This window comes from Poecile atricapillus, chromosome 8, assembly GCF_030490865.1.
Source record: "Poecile atricapillus isolate bPoeAtr1 chromosome 8, bPoeAtr1.hap1, whole genome shotgun sequence".
In the NCBI taxonomy this organism is placed as follows: Eukaryota; Metazoa; Chordata; class Aves; order Passeriformes; family Paridae; genus Poecile; species Poecile atricapillus.
In genome coordinates, this window is record NC_081256.1 from 7,548,826 (window position 1) to 7,572,164 (window position 23,339).

At 50.3% G+C, this 23,339-nt stretch overlaps 1 protein-coding gene across 1 annotated transcript; it reads left to right on the top strand.

Annotated features, from left to right (window-relative positions):
• The first annotated feature begins 2,192 nt into the window (after positions 1-2,192).
• On the top strand, positions 2,193-22,693 carry C8H3orf70 (chromosome 8 C3orf70 homolog). The gene is made up of 2 exons (XM_058843825.1): positions 2,193-2,550; positions 19,561-22,693. The coding sequence occupies exons 1-2, from the start codon at positions 2,373-2,375 to the stop codon at positions 20,112-20,114; spliced, it is 732 nt and encodes a 243-aa protein (XP_058699808.1). The 5' UTR covers positions 2,193-2,372; the 3' UTR covers positions 20,115-22,693.
• Positions 22,694-23,339: the final 646 nt, after the last annotated feature.

Here is a 23,339-nt window from a genome sequence, read left to right on the forward strand (position 1 = left end):
ACTGGCCCTTCAAAGGGAGGCAGAGAGCTCCCTGCTTTAGGCTGCTCAGAAGTGCTGTCCTGCAGTGCATGCCCAAATTGGATGCGGTGCTTGGGTCTTGCCAGAAACACCTACCCCTCTTTCTATAACCTACACTTCACCTTCCTTCTTTATTTCTCTTGAACAGAAAGTGATCTGACAGTCCAGGCTGGTCTGAGAGCACTTCTGGAGGTGAGACAGTGCTGGAGAGGAAGGACTTCATGCCAGCAGGTAGAAGTGTCATTCCTCCTTGGGCCAGGGCTCTCATGGGAGCTGAGCTGCATCCCTTGTTTGCTGTTGGCAGGCTCCAGGGAACAGGGGGACATCAGGACAGTGTCAAAGAAACACCTGGATTTGCAATCAGTTTCTCCTCTGTTTGCAAAGAGCTGAGCAAGGTCCTAAAGGTTTGCAGATTTCAGTGGGATTTCAGCAAAACAAAGGCAGATAAGCCTCCAGGAGTGTCAGAATACTCTCTCTCCATTTTAATAAACACTGGAGACATTTAAAATGTGCAGACCTGTAAAGATGTCCCACTCCTGGTGACCAGTGCCAAAGGAGGCCCAAAGCCCCTGCTCAGTGCAACTGGGCACCCATCTCCTCCAAGATAGGCTGAGTCTAATGGTGTAGCCATTCCAGATCCGAGGAGGTGAGGGCACAGCTGGGACAAAGTCATGTGGCGTTGAGGTGCTGCAGGAGGGGACCCTGGATGAGCAGGAAGGGTCAGCAGCACTGCAGAGACCAGGTCTGCACTGTAAGTCAGGGATCATAGAGGTGGTTCAAAGCCTCAGTGCAACTCTGTGCTCTGCCATTATGACCCACATCCCTTGGTCTGACCCATAAAGTGTGATCACAGCCAGATACCAGCAACTTGGCTGTTCTTAAGCCCTTCTTATTGGCAAGAAGCAAATGGTTCTCTCAGCGCACTTTCAGGAGGGTGTACAGGATGGGGACATCTCTGGGACCTATCCAAGGACAGACCCATATGAACTGTCTTGGAATATTCTGGAGAACACAGAAAAATAATGTTTTGACTGTTTCTGACATGGAGCTATTGGGTATTGTACAAAGATAAGGGACTGTGAAAATGACCATTTGATTTCTGTTCTAACAGAAAGCTGACTTCAACTCCCAGGGCTGAGCAGAGCAGCAATAAAACTGCAGTTTTCTTTCAAACATAGCAGGGAAACGAGTCTACCACCACACTTAAGAAACAAATAATGTAGCCACAGCTCAAGATAAATCCAAACTTTAATTTGGCCTAAAGACATGATTGTTGGAAAATAACAATACACTTTCATATGTTTATTAATCAAAATTATGTCTGCTGATTATTTTACAAAATGAAAGACAAATTTATCAGGGTTTTTTTAAATCACTGCGTGCTTAGAAATAAATGGGTTTCTGAACTAGATTAAGTAGTATCATTAAAAAAATAAACAACTAAAACCTGCATGAGCTGTGGACCACGTGTGCAAGCAGCTCAGTGCCCTGCTCAATTGTCTCTGGCATTGCAGGGGTGATCTGTGTCCACCTGTCTCACAGGCTACCAAAGAGCTGCACGCTTGGAGCGCCCCAGGTCGCTTGTAACCGAGGCTGCTTGCCTGCTGCCCACACTCCCCGGAGGCTGCTGTCCGGTGCCAGGGTGAGCGGATCCCATTTATCAAGCTCGGTGGTGTCTGGAGAGGAGCTCCACATGGCCGGGGGAGTGCTCGGGGGAGCCTGACAGCTGGCCTCAGCCCTGCTGGGAGCCGGGCTGACTCGCCCAGGGCTGGTGGCCGCTCCCGCCCGTGCCTTGGGAAAGCAGTGAAATCTCACAGCGGCCCACAGCTGCCGGCAGCGCCCTCGGGCACCGTGCCGGGCTCACCCCGCCGCGCAGGGCAGCCAGCGGGTCACCCTCCCACCCAGCCGGGGGCCACAGCCATGGGGGGCACAGCCATCGAGGGGACACGGCCGCCAGGGCACACTGCCGTCGAGGGCACGACCATCGTGGACACGGCTATAAGGGGCCACGGTCACCGCAGGGCACTGCCATCGTGGGCATGGTCATCGAGGGACAGAGCCATCGGAAGGTACGGCCATCGCGGGACAGCGCCACCGGGTGCTGCAGCCACCGGGGTACCGCGGGCGGTGCTCCGGGGCCGGGGCGGGGCGGGGCGGGGCGGGGCGGGCGGCCGGGCCCTGCCCGCGGCGCTGCCCCCGCGGCGCTGGGCGAGCGGGCGGTCCCCGCTGCGGCTCGGCGCCTTCTCCTCCTCCTTCTCCTCCTCCTCGTCCTCAACCTCCTCCTCCTCCTTCTTCTCCTCCTCCTCCTCCTCTGGCCGCTGCGGCGCGGGGGCTGCGGGCGGAGCGGCGGCGCCATGAGCGGGGCGGCGGCGGCGGCGAAGAGCGAGAAGCTGGACGAGGCTCAGGCGCTCGCCCGCAGCTGCGCGGGCAGACCCGACTTCCAGCCCTGCGACGGGCTCTCGCTCTGCGCCACCCACAGCCACGGCCGCTGCTTCCGCCTGCACTGGTGCTGCCACCTGGGATGGTGCCACTGTGAGTGAGGGGGCGAGGGAGCGGGCGGGGGGCGAGCGATCCCGGCCGTCCCGGATGTCCTGTCGGTCCCCGCGCACTGCTTCACCGTCCGTCCCGTCCCGTCCTGTCCTGTCCCGTCCCGTCCCGTCCCGTCCCGTCCCGTCCGTCCCGTTCTGTCCCGCGGTCGGGTGCAGCCCGCTCCCGGAGCTGTCCGTGCCAAGGCTGCCCCAGTGGGACCCGGACCTCGGGCGCTGCTCCCATAGGGGCATCAGATGATGCCCAGAGATGCTGCCCAGAGAGTTCTCTTGGGGCCTGGAGTCCCAGTGCCCCTCGCCCCTGTCAGCCGGCCATAGGATGGGCTGTGGCATTGGCTGGGCACCGCTGTCCTTCGCATCAGCCACTTCGTTCTCGGTGCTAATGGTTTTCTTTTTACAGGCATAAACCCCTTTGAGCAGAGAGGTAGCTGCTTTAAGCTATATATAGCAGATAGCTTCAAAATCTAGTATTGAGCCAACTCTGGTGAAAAGGCGCCCGATGACTTTAGTATTGGTATTCACGATCCTGATGTATCTAATCATGGAGGCTGAGATTGAACTGTGAATGTCCAAACATAGTTTAATGAATAATTAATCATGTAGAGCCTTGAAGAGCAGGCTTTCCCAGCAGCGTGTTGATGCGAGGTCAGGAAATGGTGATGGAGCAATGTACTTGGGTTGTGTTGTGTTCTGGAGATCTTAAAGCTTGGATGGACAAGGTTAACACTGGACCCTTGTGTGAGGGTTACTTGGTGCTGCTGAAGGTGTCCCTGGACTCCTGACATCCCATTCTCCTTTTAAATCCATTGCCATTACCATCTCTCCTTGCAATTTAGTCACCTTCACAGATTCCCCTTCACATGCACTTTTTACAAATTTTGTTTCACAGGTAAAGGGGCTGCCCCAAAAGCCAGCTTTTGTTTGGATGCAATCTTCTATATCAATTAAATATGCATTTCAGGAATTTTGTCTGGATTTGGGATTAATTTGAAAGCAGTTCAGGACAAAAGGTTTTCTTCTGTCTGTGCCCTGAATACTGTGTGGCACAACTGGCTGTATGAGAAGGTGCCAGAGTCACCTGCTGCACAGGGATAGAGATGTCTCACTGGCATTTCATTGATAACACAAAAGCTCTTAAGTTATGACCTAGATTCTTCCCAACATTTCCCTGGTCTCAGTTATTTGTGGCCACCATCAAGATATAAAAGCTTATGAGCACTCTGGAGTACAGGATCAGAGCTCAAAGTGGTCCTTATAAACTGGAGATGTTACCCAAAATCATCTGGGAATGGTCCTGGGATAGGGAAGTCAAACATGAAACTGGGAACACTTGGAGAAACGATTGCAGAAGGGGATCTGGGGATTAGGATGGATCACAAACTGCCTGTGCATCAGCCGCGGGAGGTCTGTGTGGCAGAAAAGCCAATCCCAGAACCCCAGCCTTCGCTTTGGGATGCATTACCAGGAGCATGGCAAGTGTGCAATTTAATTAGTCTCTTCAGCTCAGTGATGAGGAAACCAGGCTGATGGGCTGAGCTTTGAGCATTGCACTTTATAGAGCTGTAGGAGAATTGGGGAGGAGATCACAAAGATGAGCTTAGAAAAATATGCTTTACAAGGGGGTGCAAAAGAAAGGGTTGTTTGGGCTGTAAAAGATTGAGGGAGGGAGAAAGGAAGAAGCAGGAAGGGATGATGAGCTTTGCAAAGTGTAAGGTAGCCTTGCAGAGCAGCTGTGTTCCAGTCCTCTGCAGAGATGTGGCAGATAACCAGGTATCTCTAACATGTGACAAGGAGAGTTTAGGTTTGGATATGGGAAAGTATCATAACTAGAAAGAGAAATGCATCAGGGGAACAGAGTACTTGAGAAGGTGAGAAGTCATGGTCCTTCAAGGAAGGCTTAGACTGGTGTCTCTAAGGCATTATTACATGGAGCTGGTTCCCTCTTGGAAAGACTGCTTGAGATCCCATCCAACCCTTTGCATCTGTGTGGCAATTATAAGATTTAAAAATAGTTATAGCATTTGCAAGAAGTACAGACTTCTTCTCAATTTCTCCTTTATGGCTAAGGAAAAGTTAAGATACCTTTGCCTCATGAAACTAGGATTTTAAAGAAAGTCACACACTCCATTGCCTTGTTTAATCTTGTGAAAGCCATGGTGAAGTGCGCTCCCTTCTTGCCCCTCATTTCCTAATGCAAATTTCAGAGCTAAGGATCCCTTTGTATCCTGCTCCTGTGGAATGAGTTGAGTTGGACTTAAAAGGGGTAAGAATGAGGTCTGTAATGGGAAATTGTATAGAGGTCAGAGATGTAATTAAACAGCATTGGGAGTTATCTTGCATAAACGCAGTGCTGTAATACCGACTTGGGAATCCTCAGAGGGTCCTTGAAAGTGCTTTTCTGTGACTCTTAAGAGCTGTATAGGGGAACAGGAAACTCTACATCAATTAAAAGGGCCACTGAAGTATTATTTTCCATCAGTGACCAAGGTCCTGGAGAATGTCAACTGAGTTAAAGTGCACTTACACTGAGAAATTACAAAAACTCACCATGCCATGATGAGTAGATTGTCTCCTCGTGTATTCAGGATCACATCTGCTTCCTTCAGTGACAGGAGCAATTTAGCATTGCAGAGCCACTTGGCTATGGAAGGAATAATTGAGAAGGAACCCAGTCTGAATTCCCCAAAGCCACTGTGGTTGGCATGCTCGGAAGTGAGGCAGTACTGTAGGTGCTCTCTTTGCCTCAGATGTTTCTCTGTCTGTAAAATGGCAATAATAGCTGGCAGGGAGATCAGGGACTGTTTGTTGTATTCAAACAGCTCCGAGAGCCTCAGCTGCCCTGGGTGTCTGTATGACTTCTGTGTCTAAGCCTGGGGTTTATTTTAGGTCCTTTTCAGTCTGTTTCAGGCTTGGTGGGGAGCAGATTTCCCAGTGTGGTGTTTCTCTAGTGAGGAGCTCTGAACCCAGGTACAGCCTCCATAAGAGGTGCATGAAAAACGTGCAGGATGGGTGTGCCTGGGGAGGCTGGGGTGGGAGGCTGCTGGGGTGCCTCGGGTGTCACTGGAGCGCCAGGCTCTGCCCAGGAGCACAGGAGCACCTCGTCCCTGCTGCTGTAGCTGCCCTCAACACCCCGCCCCTGAGTGCTGCCAGGAGGCTGTGCTGACTCCAGTCTCCATGTGGAAGCAGGATGAGGGCTCAAGCCTTGGAGTCCTTTTCCCAGCAGGGAAGAAGGTGCTTGCCCAGGAGGTGTTTTTGACATCAGTCCCTGTGTTTGTCCCACTACACACTTCTCCTGCTTGCTCTGTGCCCTGCATGCATTCCCTTTGCCAGGGTGGCAGCCCCCTGTTCACCTTCCTCCCTTCCCCTCTGACAGCCTTGTGAGGTTTTGTTTATTAGATGGAAGCTGAGAGCCTTAAATTACTCTGATCTACTTTTTCCAGAGCCAGAGAAAACATGCCAGAGGCAGGTCTGCAGCAAGGTGCCTCCCTCCCTTTCCTCACTTCGGGATTTCCACTGCAGCTGTGATTTGCACTGATGCTGGCTGTGAGGCTTCTGGCTCTGAGGTGGTACCTGCTTATGTCAGAAGGGATCAGATCCTCAGGGTTGCATCTGTCCTGACCTGACAGCAGGATTTCGACTGCATTTTGCTAATTTTACTTCCTAAGAATTAACTGTGAGAGAAGGCATCATGCTTGATACAATTAAGAGCATTCTCTTGCAACTGGGTTCATTTGTAATCTGGATATCTTGCATTCTGTTAGATATCCTGCAAACCCCTTGGTACATTATGCTGCAATTATCAATAATACATGATGGATTGTGATTCCACAGCAGTTGCATCGATAGACAGTAATTGTGCCACCTTCTATTAGCCTTTCTATGTTTTTTTTCCCCCCGATTCAGCATCAAAAGAGCAAGCTTTTAGCTTCCTAAAGCCTCTTGCATATCTTATATTGAAAAGTAAATGCAGCAAATAAATTTCAGTTTCACCACTTTTACAGGTTCACCTGTTTGGAACCTTTACAAGAAAACAAACCAAGCATGGGGAAAGTATGAGATCTCTGTTGGGTGGCCAGGAAGGGAACACAGTTGCCAGGCTCAGGCAAGGAACAAGATCATGGTGGCAGGAAAGGTTTTAAAAAATACACCTGCTCCCCGACCCTTGCAGTTTGCTTGGTGGTGGATAGCACTTGCAGGTGTGCCTTGGATTAACTTCCTGCTCCCTAGCATGCATCACAAATTATGGCACCATTCAGCTGGAGTTTGCAGCCAGACCTGGCAGGTTCTGCATAAGGTCAGGCAGGCCTAGCAAGAGATCCAAGGAACTATCACCCTTCAGCCAAGAGGAGAAAATGGGTTTGTGTGATGGATGGCATGCCACAAAGGGCACGTGTTTTCTGGCTGGTTTTGGGGAGACGGGCTTCTCCAAATTTGGCTATGCTAGGAATATTCTGGGAATGTAGAACTAGAGTACATTTCCATTTGTTGTTCACCTGAACAGCAGCCCAGGGTTTCTCTTTGCTCTCAGAGCTCCACTGCTTCCTCTCAGTGTCTGAGGGCACCCAGCAGAGGCACAGGGACTGTGGCTGGGATCTCATCAGTCCCAGCTGCATGCTGGCCAGGGGAGGGGGTTATCCCTTATCCACAGCTGCAGCCAGGGAACGAGGCAAATCAGAGTCACTGCACCTGGGTGTGCTTTGAGCCGATACTGCTCCTCACATTCTTCTCTGCTTGAATCACTAGTGATTTTCTTTTATAACATTTTAAAATGAAAACATTTGTTGTCTGTCACACAAGGCTGGTGAAAGTTCTCTGGCAAGGCCATCCTTGATCAAACCTCTTCCAGGGAGATGTGGTGTTTGTCCATGGCAGCTCCTGCCTGCTCTCTGGCAGGCTCACACCTGGCCCAGGTGCAAGTGTTTTCCCCGTCCACACAGTGATGTACGCAGCATTTCAGTATCTTTATGCACACCAGCAGCATTTCCAAGGCGTCTCTCCCTCTCTCCAGTGACAGAAGCTATCAGCAGGGGCTCTGACAATCTCCCAAGCCCATGTAATTATTCAGACCCCAGTCTGCCTGTGAGAACTGTGAGGAGGGAATCAGTGAGGGAGCCCTGCTTTCCTGTGACAAAGCTGGTAAGTGAGCTGAGATGGTATGGGGAGGAATTCAGGGGCATCCTCATAGGGCTTGGGGTCTAAAGAGGAGCTGTGCCTGCCTGCAGCCAGGGTCTGTCGATCTCTGCGTGTTGGAGGAGCAGCCACAGCTCTGGGGTTCTCTGCAGCACAGAATACACTGTACATCTCCAAAAGCCTTGTTCTTATTCCAGTGGGCTTTCCTTATGCTGGTTTTTGGTGGCTGCAAAACTCATTTCCAGGAGGGAGCAGAATGAGAGTGCTCCAATGCTCTGTGTGTCCCTCTGTGTGTGCAGATGGACTGGAAGCAGCCAGCCTGGCAGTGGTGATGGCAACTTGAGTTTCCAACAGTACTGTCCCACTGGGCAAAACTACATCCTGATGGCTGATTTGTTGGATAAACAGGGAAATGGAGTTGTAATATGCTTATATCTGAAATTCTGAGTATTTGGAGGAGCTCATAGGTTTTTCTTCATGGAAAACTCATGTCTAAAGCTGAATGGAGCAGTGGGGCTAGGAGCTCTAGGGCTGGGAATTCCCAGAAAACACAGCTTAGTCTAGAGGGAGAATGACCACAAGTCCTGGGACAAATAGGCATTTTTAATTTACTTCTGCTTTGAAAAGGATTTGAACATTCACCCTGTTAAGTCCATGTATCTGGACAGAATGTTTGTGCAGAGAGTAAGGCATTATGCTGAGTGCAAGACAGGAGCTGCAGAAAGGTGGATGTTGCAGCTTGTATTGGGAAAAGACTTTTAATGAGGATTGGTTGCCTGTGGCTGTGCAAGATTTTCTCTTCACCTGTATTTTGAAGAGCTATGATATTCCAGCTTCGTTTCACTAAGCTGTACACAACCAAGGAAAGAATGTCAGTTTAATATATTCTGAAGTGCTACTCTGAGGGAAAACGCTGCCAGTTTTTATGGGTCCACCTCCTAAAATGGGGATGGGATTTTGTTCCTCAGGTTTTAGTTATAATCTGGAAATCACAGTATGAATGTACCATTGATAAGAGAACCCACATGTGTCAATTCCTTGTACCCTGTGGCAATGTCAGCGCTTCTGGAAGAACTTGCTGGCATTAATTTTGAATCCTTACTATTAATGTTTAGAGACATGCATGTTCGGTTATTATTAACAAAGGTCCAGGTATCACTTAACAGAATTAAACCATAGGAATTCTATGAATTCAGGCTACTTGCTTAGTGTGTCTCATAAGACTAACTCTTGTACAGCTCATATGTGATTGAACAGAAATCACTGTGCTTCTTTCTCCAAAAGTCTAAGAAAAAGGGATCTGTGTACCAAAATGCTTTTTTCCAGCCAAAAACTCTTTGTCATGCATGACACTGAGGCTATTTTGTAATCTGTCTGTCCATCTGAGTGGCATAATTCACAAAGAATTTAATCTGCTTGCCCCAGACTCAGTGATCTGCTGGTTAGAACCTCTGAGAGTGGCAGATAACTGACACCCTTCCTCTGTGGCTGCTTGAAGGGTTAAGTGCTGGTTTTGTGAAGCCTGAAAGGACAAGGCTGGGGATGTTTCCTACCAGAAGCAAGTACTTCTGAAGAAAAAGTTTGTTAATCTTGTGTGTCATCAGCTGGTGGATTCAGGGTTTCCTGAACCCTGCACTGTGAGGGCTGGCCTGTGCTCCTGCTCAGAGAGCTTCCTGCTGGTGAGAGGCTGCTGGCACTTTTGTCACTGCAGAGGAACAGCCTAAAGATAAAATCTGCATGGAGCATGGAGTGCCTGTGGCGAGCATGTGGCTTCCTTCCTGGACTCTGCAGGTGAGGGAATCTCTTTGCCAGCCTGGATCTGTGAGCCTGCTTAATGCCAGTGCCCGATGCAAAAGTGCCTGCTGTCACATCCTCCTTCCTCTTGTGGTTCTTGATGGATGTTTTATGGGTCTTAAACGGCAGCCTGTGGTCATAGCCTTGCATTGTCCCATGAGACTGAGTCACAAGATTGTTGTCGCTGTGACTTCCATCCTGCAGGTCTGCAGAGCTGACACTGCTCAGGTCTGCTGGAAGCACTGAAGAGGCCTCTCAGGTGCTTGGCACAGGACCTCCAATTTCCTGGCAGCACCTGTGTGCTCATCAAGAACACGTTTTGTCACCGCTCGTGTTGCTGCAACCAGCAGAGCCGGGCTTGTAGAGCAGGGGCATCTTGGGGTGTTCTTATGTAATGGCTCTCGATTTAACCAGTGCTGCCGAGCACTTCATGACTCACTGCCAGCCTTGGTAACTTATTTCTGCACATTGGTGAGGCTGTACTAGAAATTTGTGTTTCTATAAAGGATAAAAAGCAAAATGCTTTACTCACAAACAATGTAAGATGTTCCCGAACTCCCGAGAGCTGTGACAGTGTGGGCTTAGCTGCTGATGGATGGCACAAGCTTGTCCTAATGCAAAAGCTGGTTTACAGTAGATTGGATTCCAGGTAAAGCACCCCTCTCTCTGCATATAAAGTGACCCTGGTTTAATGAGTTGTGGTTTTTCTTCCATGAATTTATCTGCCCACAAGATACAGAGTATGTTTTCATAATGGCTTTGATTCTTCCACTAATCAATTTTTATGTAGTGACTGATCACAGAACTCAAGAAGTGCAGTTCGTGCAATTTGTAGATGTTTTTGCCAACAGTTGAGTATATTCACATAGATGGTAGTCAAAAACCCACTGGGAAAGTGAAAACTGATTGCTTGGCAACTGGGCCTTGTTTTTAACATAGCCATACTTTAATTTAGGCCATGTAACAGTTGGAATTTATATGTAACCTACGTTGTAAAACAATTTCAGCAAGCAGCGTGCATTTGTATTCCTGTTCTCACTGGTGGCTGCGGAGCTCGAGAGCCCACACGTCTGCTCTTGAAGCTGCTTGTTTGGCTGTGTGCTTGCACCCAGCCCTGAAATGACTCCGTGCTGAGCCCAGCTCTGTGCCAGGCTCTGTCTGTCCCTCCCCCTGCCATACATGATGCTGGTGCACACCTGTAACTGTTGCAGGCGGGGTGCTTGGCTGTTCCACACTGTGGAGCTGCCTGGTTGGATTTCCTGCTTTCCTGAGCCCCACTCCCAGTGTTTGCACTTCCTCCCCCACTCCCTCCCCTGGGCCCTGGTGAAAGGCTGGGACAGCATCAGGTGCGCCAGGATGGACTGAGCAGCTTGTGCAGCCTTCCTGCAGTCCACCAGCATTAGCCCAGCTGTAGGCAGGCAGGTGGAAGGAGACACCTTTTGCTTTGTTTTTTCTCCCTGTGCCACTAGACCTTGATCTGCTGGCACAGGAGCCATTTTCCAGCTGGTCCTGTGGGATCTTGACACTCTGGATGTGAAGCCAAGGGTGATGCTCTCACCTCTCCTAGCACTGGCTCACCCTGCCACTGCTGAGAGCTGTTCATGCTCAAGGGGAGTGCTGGTGCCCATAGTTGCACACTTTAGCTCCACATGGTGACATGTTTTTGTCACAAGCAGGGAGAGCAGTCCTTTAAAATCTCCAGAAATGGGTTCTCTAGAGTCTTGTAATAGAAATGGTTTGAATGGTGTGTGAATGGAAGAGGGTTAAAAGAGTGTATTGGGAATAAGGACCCTGTTCCCAGCACTGAAGCTGAAGAACATGGTACTGTCCAGCCTGAAGGCTCCTGCTCTCACACAACCACTGCACAGATGATGTGTCAGCAGGAGATCCTGGGCTCTGGCCACAGGAAGGCACCAGCACAGGTACAGCACATCCTATGGGCCATTGTTTTTCCTGTCAGCCACCGGGAAAACACTGTGGCCACAGAGATGTGTCTGTTCTAAGGGGCGAAACCCAACCTCCTGCCCCAGCTGTCCCCTCTAGGTGCAGAGTGCAGGTCTTTAGAGAGGACCTTTCCTTCAAGGACCTGCTGAGCTGTTCTGCTATTTGAGAATTCCCAAGGAAGCATTCCATCGTATGCAGAGGCTCAGGGTGCCCCCCTGCAGCACGTACCACATAACTGGAAGACAACTGGATCTTGTGTCTCCAGTCCATTTGATTTCCAGGCAATGCTGTGGTTTTCTGGGTAGTTTGTCATGGAGCTGTGCTTATGTTGCTTTGTTTCCCTGTCAGCACACTGACTGGCTGCATGGAAACCATGGGCTGCTGAAGCTTGAGCAGATGGTGCACAGGGATGGGGTTGTAGAATAAATATTTAGCACTGAGCCATTTTTTGCTATTTTCTGTACAGATTTTTAAAAATATCTAGTGTAACTTGGGGGATAAAATTTCTCAGGGGAACGTGTAAGAAATGGCTGTTCTGGCCTTTGGGGGTGGGTTTGGGAGGGATGTTGGAAGATGAATATCCTTGGATTCAGAGCTTGGGTAGTGTTGCCCAGCTGCTGTGCTGGCAGAGGTAACCAGGGCTGTGCCACACTCTCCATGCCCGTGCTTCCATGTTTTTGGAACCCAGCATGGAGCAGGGGTCAGTAGCACCTGTGGTATGGGTGACATTCTCCAGATACTGAAAGGAAAGAACTCATCCAGAACACACAGGTGGTGTGTGCTGCTGCTCACTGCCTTTTTGGGTGTTGGTGTTCTGTTCCCTTACAATGGTTAGTGAGCAACTACGGCCCCTTTAAGAGGGTTTATGGCTGCATCTCTCAAGCCTTCAGGGCTGCTTTTTCTTTAAGTCCAGTAAATCCATGTAAGCAATGAGAGTAAAGAGCAGGGATGGTGGAGGAAGCTCCAGGGTCTGTTTGCATTTAAGTGTTACCTGCTCTTAAGCTGATGTGCACAGCAACTCCTCAAAGGCTTAGACAGCTCACAGCATGTACTGTCATGATCCTTTTTGTATTTAAGACAGATCAAGACAAAAGGGCATTAAAATACAAATTTGACGAAGAAAAACTTCCTGATTTTTTTCCCCGCTCTGTGCTGGTTTCCTGTGAAAAGTGTCGAGTCAGGGGCTGGCACAGCTGTCTGGCTGTACAGCAGGGAGGGAACACCTCTCCTCCACTGGAGAGAGCTGACCAGCTGTATGGAACTGCTCCTAGGCAGCCACTGCCAAAACATCGCTGGACTGGGGTCTGGAATGGGATGGATTCATCAGTGCTAAGATGGAGGTGCTTCTGTGAGAAGGAGCCCTTTGCAGTGATACATTTCTGTTAGGGCAGAGCCTGCCAGCCCTTCCTGCTGCACTTCCAGCCTGCTCAGGTCCTGCTGCGTGGCTACTTTTTCTGTTGTTCCTTTGCCGAGTTGATTTGTTCCCTTGGAGTCTCTTCTGTGATCCCTTACTGGGTCTTCTAGTTCTGCCAGAATTCCTGCAGGTATGCAGAATGTTCTGTTTGCATTCCCCACACTAGAAATCTGTTTGAGCAATCTCAGTGATTTTTCAAAGTTGTTTGGACAACGTGCAGGGCAGAAATATCACTTGCACTGAGGTGCTGCATATCTTTATCTACGAGGTTTCTTCAAGGTGGACAATCATTTCAGTTATGCCTTGTTATAACTACCAATGGCCCAGTTCAGCTCTACTTGAGCCTGTAAATCTGGCAGTGCTTCAGTGTCCTGAAACATTTTCCATTTCCTCTGGTGGCTCATTCCAACATCTTTTGTTCACCATGCAGCCCATGAATTTTTTATTTGCTGGATATGACATGATGTCTATTCCATACATCACAAAGAAGTGTATACTGGGCGATCAATGGGGTTTTTCACATGTCCCATCTGTAAATGTGCTCCAGGTTTCTCCTTCAATTTGTTCTCACCCCTCTAGAAAAGTTAGTACTGTGCTCTAAGTGTAGCTTGGAGTTGTGATACTCGGTGAGTACTTATGGGTAGGGCAAGCTTTGTTTGCAAGGGTTTGTTGTTCCAAGCTGTGCGTGCAACTGGAGAGAGGAGGAGCAAAGCCAGAGCAGTCATTTTGTTCACTGTTTAGCTGGCAGGGCTGGAAGGCCATGACCCTGGTAGGTACTCAGCCAAACATCACATTTCCCAATGGAATTCTACTCTGCTGGGCAACTGGCAACAGCAGCTGTGGTGGGCACCTCGAGCAGCTGAGGATGCTGAGTGCCCTCCATAAGCCTGTCCAGGCTGTGCAGCGAGCTTTGCCTTAGTCTGTGAAGGAGGAAACCCTCCCTTGCCCCCAGGTTCTGCTGTGCCAGTGGTGAATCCCTACCTGGTTCCTTCCCGTGCCCTCCTGCTGGGCTGGCAAACCTGTGCCATCCACTGCCCTGGGGGGCCCTGGAAACTCAGGTGGGTGTGACAACCTTTGTACTGTCCTGGGGCCACGGTGCCAGCGCCGCCAGCAGGGCACTGCTCCCGCTCGGAGCTGTCTCCACCTGCCAGACAGCTTCCATAGGCAGCGGAGCGCCGCGCATGCAGCCAGGGCTTCCCCAAGAGCCAGACTTGGCTCTCCTGCCACACCCAGGAGATGTGGAACAAGTGCTGCCAGAAGAGCGCTTGGTTCTCCATCTCTTGCTGTGAGGAAAGCCAGTGCTTGAGAAGCTCATCTCCAAGGTTTCCACACACAGAACAGCTGTGCAGGGAGCTCTCCTTGGAATAATGCAGAACCCCTCCAAGGCAGCGCTGTCTCCTGTCACACATGCATTATGAATGCTTCCTTTGCCTTCACTCCTTCAGAGCTGTGTGGTATTTAATTAGAGGGTTTTTATGTTTTTCGTAGTGGGACTGATTCCCTTCCCATGTGAACTGAATTTTTTGGCAGGGTTGCGAGTGGCAATAGCAAAGTCTGGCACAGCTGGAGTGAGAATTCCATTGTACTGCACAGGGGGGATCGCTGGTGCTGTTACACAGGTGTATGTTCAGGCAGCACCAAGTCACCAGTATTTAGGGAGCAGCTCGGTGCTGGTGAACAGGACACATCCCTCCACACCCTCACTGGGGGCCTGTGGCAGCTGCGGATTGTGCCCTGGGGTCACAGCTCCAGCCCCTCTGGAGCATCCACCACAACCAAAGGCATGGAGATTCCACTGGGATCAGAGCCAGTTCACCTCCAGCAGACCTCTGCTTGGGACTTCCACAAGTGCTCAGCCCACACAGGAGCAGTTCCTAAGCTGAGCCAGGTCACGTTCAATAACTGCAAGTATTCACAGGTCTTCGTTAACCTTGCTGATTTTTGGAGATAAGACGAGCTGGCAGATGGGAGGCTGTAGAAATATTTGTTCCAGCAGCTGCAGGGGAAAAATACACATGAAAAAAAGCTTTTCTCTTTCAGTTAATAGATGTCTAAATGCCTTGCATGTGAACAAATATCCATGGTATGTATTGCTGACTTAGACTCGTAAGATCCACAGCTCTCTCTCACCATTTTCTGAAGTGCAGTGTAATTCATGGTGTTATTTGTCAGGACTAAGTTCTCCTTTTGAGAGGGTAAAACTTGAGAATTTGTTATAAGAAACCTCCCTCCTGAAAGCTGGCCTTTTTTTTTCAACACACCAAGCATGTTAATGAGTGTTAGAGGTAAACCAGAATGCTGGGATGGAGGGAAGTGGAAAAGAAAATTTTCCAGCTGCACCTCTGCTTATTTCATGGTTATTTTGTATTAGCCATGGAAATTGCTGCCGTTTTGTGTCTGTTTGGTGATGATGCATGCAGACTGCCTAATTAGTAAAAAATCAGAGAGAAATGACCTCGTGGCTTGTTTCTCAAGGCTTGATTTGGGGTTTTGGAAGCAGGAGATTCTGTAATACAGCTTCCAGTCAATCAGCCACATAGTTCTGGTTATTAGTGCCACAAACATAAGAAATTTTCCAAGTTGCCGGAGTTTGCTGGAGATGTGCAGGTGATGATAGAGCTCCCTGCTCTGCTGGATCCTGCCTTATCCTGCTGGCAGGCTCACTGGAGGCACTGAGCCAAGGCTTTGGGGAACAGCATCCATCCGATTTGGCAACAGAAATCCTACTCCTGTGCACAGAGCAACAGGGAGATGAGCACTGCCCATCACTCACTTCCTTGGACACAGTTGAATAGTTGTTCTGCAGTTGAGTGTTGGCTGTAGCGTGTGCCAGGTCCCTGAGGATTTGGTATGTGTGCTGGCACAAGGGCCAGCTGAAGAAATGGAGAAACAATTGTCCCTTTCTCGTTGTGCACAGGCTGCTGTCACTTTGAGGGTCAGACGGAGGAGCAGTGTTGGTGGGGGATAATGCCCTGAGCACGGAGCAGGCTCAGGGGGATAAATGGTTAAGTGTAGCCTATAGACCTATTTCTGGGGTCCCTTATTTCATCATCTCAGCTGTCAGCCAGTGGCTGTCATGGACAGTCAGTACTTACCATGGCAGTCATTCTGGCAGTGCCTGATTTCACACAGTCACTGTTTCCAGGAGAGGAGCAGGCTCTTGTTTCCCTGAGCCCTTTTGCCACAGTGGTGGAAGTGCAGAGCCAGAACGGTGACATCTCTTCACAGCAGCTCTTAAAGTGCACAAAAACTTCCCAAATTTCTGCAAATTCAGCAGATTTCTTATCACAGGACTTGGAGTTTGATTTTTGGACATGTGTTTGACATGTGCAGTATTTTAACTTCACCACCTTCCGCATAGGCAGTGGTGGGGAAGTGACCCAGGAGACAACTTGGGAAGCAGTGTCTTGTGTAGCATCTGTGTTTGTACAGAACGCTGTCATTCATAGGAGTGCTCATCAGCACAGTGCAGCCACAGAGTTCTTCAGCTGACTTGGAATAAACAGGCAATGAGTTCTGAGATAGTGTATTAGATGGCATGGAGCAGAATAGGTGCTCAAAGTACCGTTTCATCACAGACTGTTGCCAGCTGTTCAGAGTCAGCAAAAATATTGCTGTTGATTTCCATGGGTATTTGATCAGATTGAGATGGATTATAAGAGAATTTGGGGACTTGTGCTTCTAGGGGCATTTCTAGTGAAAAAGCCTGGCAATCCTGCAAGCCGCAGGGGTTGGGGGCAATCTTTCTTCTAATTTCTGCATTTATTTTTCATAGGCTGCATCCTGGCTGATGTGTTTTCATGCATTATGTAGGGTGAGGAGTGTTAACTGAGGCTGTGTCCATGATCCAGTCTGACAGTCCCAGTTCTGAGCACCTGGTCATGTTTTGAAACAAGTTTATTCTGTTTAAAATTGCCTCTAAAACCAGCTAAGACTTGACAAACTTGTACCAGAATTCTAAAGAAATGTAGAAAATTCTCTTTGCTGTGTATTGGCTGGTTCCTGCTGTATCCTGGCAGAGCTTGTCCTTGGAAGGTGAGGAACATTTCAGCCCCTGTGAGGTCACACAGGCAGGCTCTGAAATCCTGTGCTAAGGGAACGCTCTTCGCTCGTGCCCTGGAATTAGTGCCAGCGGGGCAGTCCTGAGACACGCAGGGAGCTGCTGCGTGCGGCCGCAGTGGAGAAACAACCAGCTGAGCTCCCAGCAGCTCCTCAGCTGACCCGGCCACCGCTCTTCTCCTTTTCCCAAAAGGGGAAAAACAAACACCAAAAAAGTCAAACTGAGGAGTCTCTGCTTTACCATTTCATGCCCATGCTGTAAGCTTCCGTGGCTTAAATACATTACTTTCTATTCCAAACATCCCTCGGCCTTTTGCTGAGTAGAAAAACAGAGTCCTGTTATACAGACACCTTTTTTCTTCATCCTGGTAAAATCTTCACCGGGCCCTTTCTTGGAGTCCTCAAACAGAGGCAGCACAGAATAGAGCTGAAGAAACACTTTTCACCAGTATCTGGTTTTATTTTATCATTGGTTGTCAAAGGAGCCTACACAGAAGCACTCCAAATCTATGGATAAATAGAGCATCGTGGTTTCAGGCAAGGGCAGGCTGCACTTCAGTTTCCATGAGCTGAATTTATCAGATACTATCCCAGCCAGCAGCACAGTAATCATCAGCTGTGGGGCTTTGCAAGGCAATGGCATATTTAATGTTCACTAATTTCACAGAAGGATTTCTGGGAAGCAGCAGATGGCAGGAAGCCGTGGGCTGCTGCTGTGGCTGTGAGGGTGAGGAGCTTCCTAGGGAAGTTCTGTCCACAAGATTTGAGAAAGCTCCGAGGGACCCCACTGCTCAGAGATGGCCAGAACCAAGGATCTGTGCTGGAGGAGTGAGAGCTGTGCTTGCCTGTGGCTGGAGCGTGCAGCTGCTGGATGCCAGCACTCATTCCTCTGAGTCACAGCAGGTTTAGGAGCTACACCATGGTAAAGAGATGGCAAACGGAGAGGATGGCTTTGTGTTTTCTGTCATCCAGCCATAAGCAGACAGGGGAAAATCTTGATTTGTTGTCACTGAGCTTTCCTCGTGGCTCTTAACAATTACCATTGCACAGATCGTAGAGAGAAAACATTGGATGAAGTATTCGAGGCGAGCTGGTCAAAGCTATTCACACACTTCCCTCTGCTGACAGCTCTGTCTGCGCTCTCCTCCCATGGCACACGGCTGGGCTTTTCCCTCGTCGTGCCTGGAGCCTCTCCCACGCTCCAGAGCTCTTCCTTCACTTCCCTGGCCTTTCTGCTGTGCTCCCTGTCCTTGGGCGGTACCGGGGGTCGGAAGTCCCAGCCCATTTTCACATGACCCGTTTCCCTTCCAGCAGCACTGCGGGGTGGGAAGAGCCTTGCTCGAGGTTCCCGGAGCTGGCAGAGCACAGGCTGTGCGTGGGCCCCGGAGCGCCGACAGAGCTCTTCCAGGGCTGAGAGGGATTCCCAGCCCCAGGGGGGATTCTCTACTGCCGAGAGGCTCTGCAGGGGGAGCGAGCCCTTCCCTGGGGCTTACAGCAACCTGGGCAAGTAGGACGTGCCCCTGCCCACGGCAGGGGGATTGGAACTCCGGGATCTTTAAGGTCAACGCAAGCTATTCCGTGATATTCCAAAAGAATGGGTAATTTAGGGGGAAAAGGCTGCATCTACCACTGAGCTGGAAACACACCAGCACTCAGCCTTCCTTAATGCAGGAGCTTTCTGCCCCTCACCTGGAGAGCTCCAAGCACCTGCACAGCCCCTCTGCGCTTTGGTGCATCTACTGCCTGTGCAAAGCAGGATCTGCAGCGCGTGCGGCAAAACTCTTCCGACAGCCCCACTACTCACAAGGCTTCTGGAAATTTGTGCTTTCCCAGCGGATGAGCCCCTGGGGAGACATGAATCTTTCAGAGGCTTCATGCAAATAAAATGCAGCATTTTACAGTCTTAGGCATAGCCTCGGGTTTCTCAGTTTTTCCTGACATAGTCCCAATTTTCTGCTCTCTTATTTATTTCTGTTAGTGAAGATGTTCCGTTCACACTTTGTTCTGCTCAATATAACCAACATAATCCTATTTTCTTACTATTTAACCAGATAATCAAGATGCCAAAAGCATTTCTATAGCTTGGAAATTCCCTTATTTTCTGCGTTAAAATTCTAATTGTACTCATGTTTGAACTTCTGGTTTATAATATGGAAAACCACAATTTAGTCCCCAGAAATGAAGAACATGGAATCATGTGCAAGGAGACTCACTGGAATAATAATAATATAATAAAATTTTGATCATTGTAACGAAGATGTAAGCTAGAGCTTACACATTATGTTCAGTGGGGGGAAAAAAGCCTCTGAGAATCTTGTCAGTTTTCTTTCTCCTAGAAGGTAGGGTGGGCAGACTTGGCATCTTTTCCACTTCATGGCTATGGAGTTGTGCCTCTGGAGTAAATTCTCCAGAGTCAGTCATGTCCTACAGCTGTCCTCGAGGCAGGGATGTCGGGGGGGAAGCAACCCTGGGCTACAGGAGGTTGTGATTACCTGCAGCATTAGGCATCAGAGGATCCAGACCTGGAGAGGCCACGAGAGAAGCAGTGGCTGCTGCCAGCAGGGAACTGGTGGTGATGCGCAGGAGTGTCAACCTCATCACTTCTGTTGAAACTCAAGGACAACAACCTTTAAAAGCTGCTCTGTGTCCCCACAGGTAAATACGTCTACCAGCCCATGACCCCTGTGGAGCAGCTCCCCAGCACCGAGATCCCCGTCCGCCCCCGGGAGTCCCCCAACACCATCCAGATCTCCGTGTCGCTCACTGAGCACTTCCTCAAGTTCGCTCCCGCGTTCCAGCCGCCGCTGCCGCCCGAGGCACCGCAGTTCTGCACCATCGCCGACCTGTTCATCGACAACTACCGCGTCAAGTGCATCAACGGCAAGATGTGCTACGTGCAGCGCCAGCCGCCCGCCCCGCACAGGGCAAAGCCTGACGAGGGCTCCGTCCGCAATGCCTTAATCACAAAGGAGAGCAATACGCCAAAAACAGAGCACTGCTCGTCCCCCTCCAGCTCTGAGGACTCCGGCATCAATGCGGTGGGGGTTCACTACATGGAGTCGTGTGACGAGGACACGGAGGGGGTGGCCGAGCTGAGCTCAGAGGAGGATTACAGCCCCGATAGCAGCTGGGAGCCGGACGAGTGCCCGCTCCTGTCGCCCTCGCAGTGCGAGATGGAAGTGATTGAGACTATAGAAACCACTGTGTGACCACGCAAGTTGGCATCGGCTCAGTCCACTTCCTTCTCAGTAATGTTGCTTTTGTAGTATTTCTATTTTCTGTTTTTTCTGACAATCCCTTTTTTCCAGTGCACTTGATATTTCAGATTCCTGTCATGGGAGCGCGGTCACAGGACTTACATATGGTGAACTAGCAGCAGCCTGAGCAATTTTAACACGTTCTCAGCCTGATCAGCTCTCCCACGTCTGCACGCAAGGTAGTGACAAATCTTAAGACTTTTCTAGCAGAAATAGGCCCTTTTGTTGGTCTGGGTTACCCCACACGCAACTTCTCACGTGAGGACGCGCCACTCAAGATGTTTCCACCTGTCGGGTTGTTGGCAGGGTCCCTCAGAGCATGGGGGTGCACGCCTGGAGCAGCAAACCGAGGTGCCCTTAGTCTTTCCCAAACAGCTACATGAGGCTCCTCCCATCTCTGTCTGTCCTAGCGCCTTCTCCAGCCTCTTCCCTAGTGCTGGTGCAACCCTTCTCCGAGGCTGTCGGCACCACGCTTCCAGCAGGTTGGAATGGCAGGCTAGAGAATGCACAAAGTGCCTCCAACTTTTCTCCAGGCTATGCACCGAGCAGCTGCTGAGGTAGGCCAGGCTCTGAAATCTCCTGAGAAGGCAGGTCTTGCTCTGGAGGAGGATGAGTTGCCTGAATCCAGCTGGTCCCTTTTCTCTGCCTGGATCTTGGGAAGGGGGTCTGGCTTTTGCAGGTGGGCAGGAGTGGGAGCAGGCACAGGTGGGGCATGGCCATCTAACCAATACCACACTGGACTGGGGAGAACCAGGACAGGCAAAAGAAGCGACTACCTCCGAACACCCGCCCTCGGCTCCGCCTCTGCCTCCTCCTGGGCTCTTTGGCCAGACACTCAGGACCAAATGGCCTCAGGGCCTGCGTTTGCCTGAAGAATAACAAAGTTTGAACAAAAAGTATTTTACCAGCCACACCACTGTGTCAGCAGAGCTTGGGGACAGCGTGGAGATGCCCCTGGGAGGTGGCCCGTGGGCTCAGTGGCATGTGAGCTTGTTAAAATACAACCTAAGGTCATCCTAGTGGAGAGAGAAGGCTTTGGCTCCGCTCTGTCGCTCCCAGTCTGAGAGCAGGTTTGGAGCAGGGGTCCCTCACCCAGCTGGTAGTGGGCCTGTCTCACAGGAGGTTCAGTTTCAGCCCTGCTTGAAGGAAACAAAAATGTCGCTCAGATTGCAGCCAGTTTCACAGAGCTGGAGCCAGTAACTCCTGTGTTCCTGCAGCGTTACTGCTGTCCTTTGTGTAGTTGCCATTTGCGTTTCAGGAGTCCCTGGTGAATCCAAGGCTATATAAACGTGTACAGTTCGTGACTGATCCTAGGTTATAGTCTGTGGTAGAGGATGGCTCATCTCTCACTGTATCCTGACAATGTATTCCCGATTTTATACACTTTGTAATCAGTATCTTTAGAAGACATTTAGGCAACAGTGTGTGTCTGTGCACATGCGCGTGTCTAGGAGTTTCCATGGGTGGATATAAAGTAATGCTGTACTTTTTAGACTAAGACTTTCAGACAAAAATAATAAGTTTTATAGTTTTGATGACTTACATAAAAATGTGCAATGCTTGTGAAACGAGGAACTTGGGCCATTGCATGAACGGATACATTCTCACAAGGCACCTGAAAACACTCTTTTTCTGAGCGCATTTAAACAAAGGCTGTAGTAAAACTAAATAGGATTTATTTCATTTTTAAGGGCGGGATTGTCTTTCTTGGCTAACTGCGGTTTCTAAAAACATTTTTGGTGTCTTTGGACCATTCAGACACATTCCATAGGTAGAAGGAAACATTATGTATAAACCTACAGCATTTATTCATATTTAATCTTTCTATTGTAACCTGAGTGGAGAGCTGAACGAGCTCACTCTCATGCCCTGCCTCTGAGCTTTCCTCTCAGAAAGAGGAAGGCTCTTCCTCCCCTGGGAATGGCTTATCTTTCCCAGGCAGGATGGGCAAGGCAGCACAGCCTGTCCCAAGGGCAGGGAGCTCCTCACCAGCTCTCCTTGGGGCACCAAGGGCAGGGAAGGTGAGCAGGACCCCCCTGCCCAGCACAGCTCACCTTGTTTGCAGGCAAGCAGGAGCCACAGCCCTGCTTGGGCACTGGCTGGGAGCGCGGTGGCCTCGGGGGTGCTGGTGGCTGAGACTCCCCAAGGCCCTTATCCCCATCAGGATCCATTCTTTCTTAACTGTAAGTATTAGCAATACCCACAAGCTGTGAGTGTCTCCAACCCAGGATTTGTTCAGATGTCTTAAGCACAATAAGCTGCCTCTTCCTTCTGTTGTTCCTGGAAAATGTCATCGGCGCTCTGGGGAGTGCCGGGGCTGCTGGAGAGCACTGGGGCAGGGCCCAGCCGCGGGGATCTCCTGCTCCATCTCACACCCGGCTCGGGAACGCTCCCAGGGAAAATGGGGCTCCTTCCTTTGCACAAACACGGGTGTGGCCGTGTTGTTGCAGCCATGCCCTGGGCTGGCTGCTCCCCCTGCCAGGGAGAGGTGTGTGTATATTTCCTCTTGAATAAAATACTGAACAACTGGCCTTCTGCTTGTCCTAACTGCTTTCCGTGCTAGAGAGAAGCATTCTGGACTTCCAGCAAGGGAAGGGCCGCTCACAGCTTCAGATGGCAGCCCCTGGCACACCCCCAGAGCCTGGCAAAGGGAATCAGCAGGGCAGCACAGCAGGCCCTGGTAAGTGCTGGGGCTGGTGGGCAGCCTCGTGGCCCAGCTCTGACTCAGCTGGAAGGAGCTGCCCCAGTTGAGTGCAGCCAGATTCAGCTCCCTGACTTACCTGTGCTCAGGTGTGGCTGCAGGCTGCACACATTCCATGGCAGTTCTGCTCATGAGCAGGAGGTGAGCACACAGGCCCATGGGCACTGGCACTGCCCGGGTGAGCTCTGCACAACACCTGGTGCTTCTGTGTTCCTTGGAGGCAGCTGTGCTGCTCCATATTCCTGCCATTCCAGATGAGCTCTGCACAGATCAGCCACAGGAGTTCTGTGTGCAGGGAGAGCAACACTCACCTGGTGCTGTGCGCTGGGAGCAGCTGGGAGCCTGAGGGTAGCTCAAGTACACCCAAGTGCCAGTGCTGAAGTGAGCACGGGGAAGAGGAGTGTGTGTGACAGCACAGAAACCCCACCAACACTGGGCTGTGGTGCTGACAGCAAAGTGCTAAAGGGTCTGTGACC

Coding starts and splice junctions, on each gene's coding strand:
- C8H3orf70 (XM_058843825.1), top strand. CDS start 2,373: ATGAGCGGGGCGGCGGCGGCGGCGAAGAGCGAGAAGCTGGACGAGGCT. Junction 2,551..19,560: donor CCACCTGGGATGGTGCCACT/GTGAGTGAGGGG, acceptor GTGTCCCCACAG/GTAAATACGTCTACCAGCCC.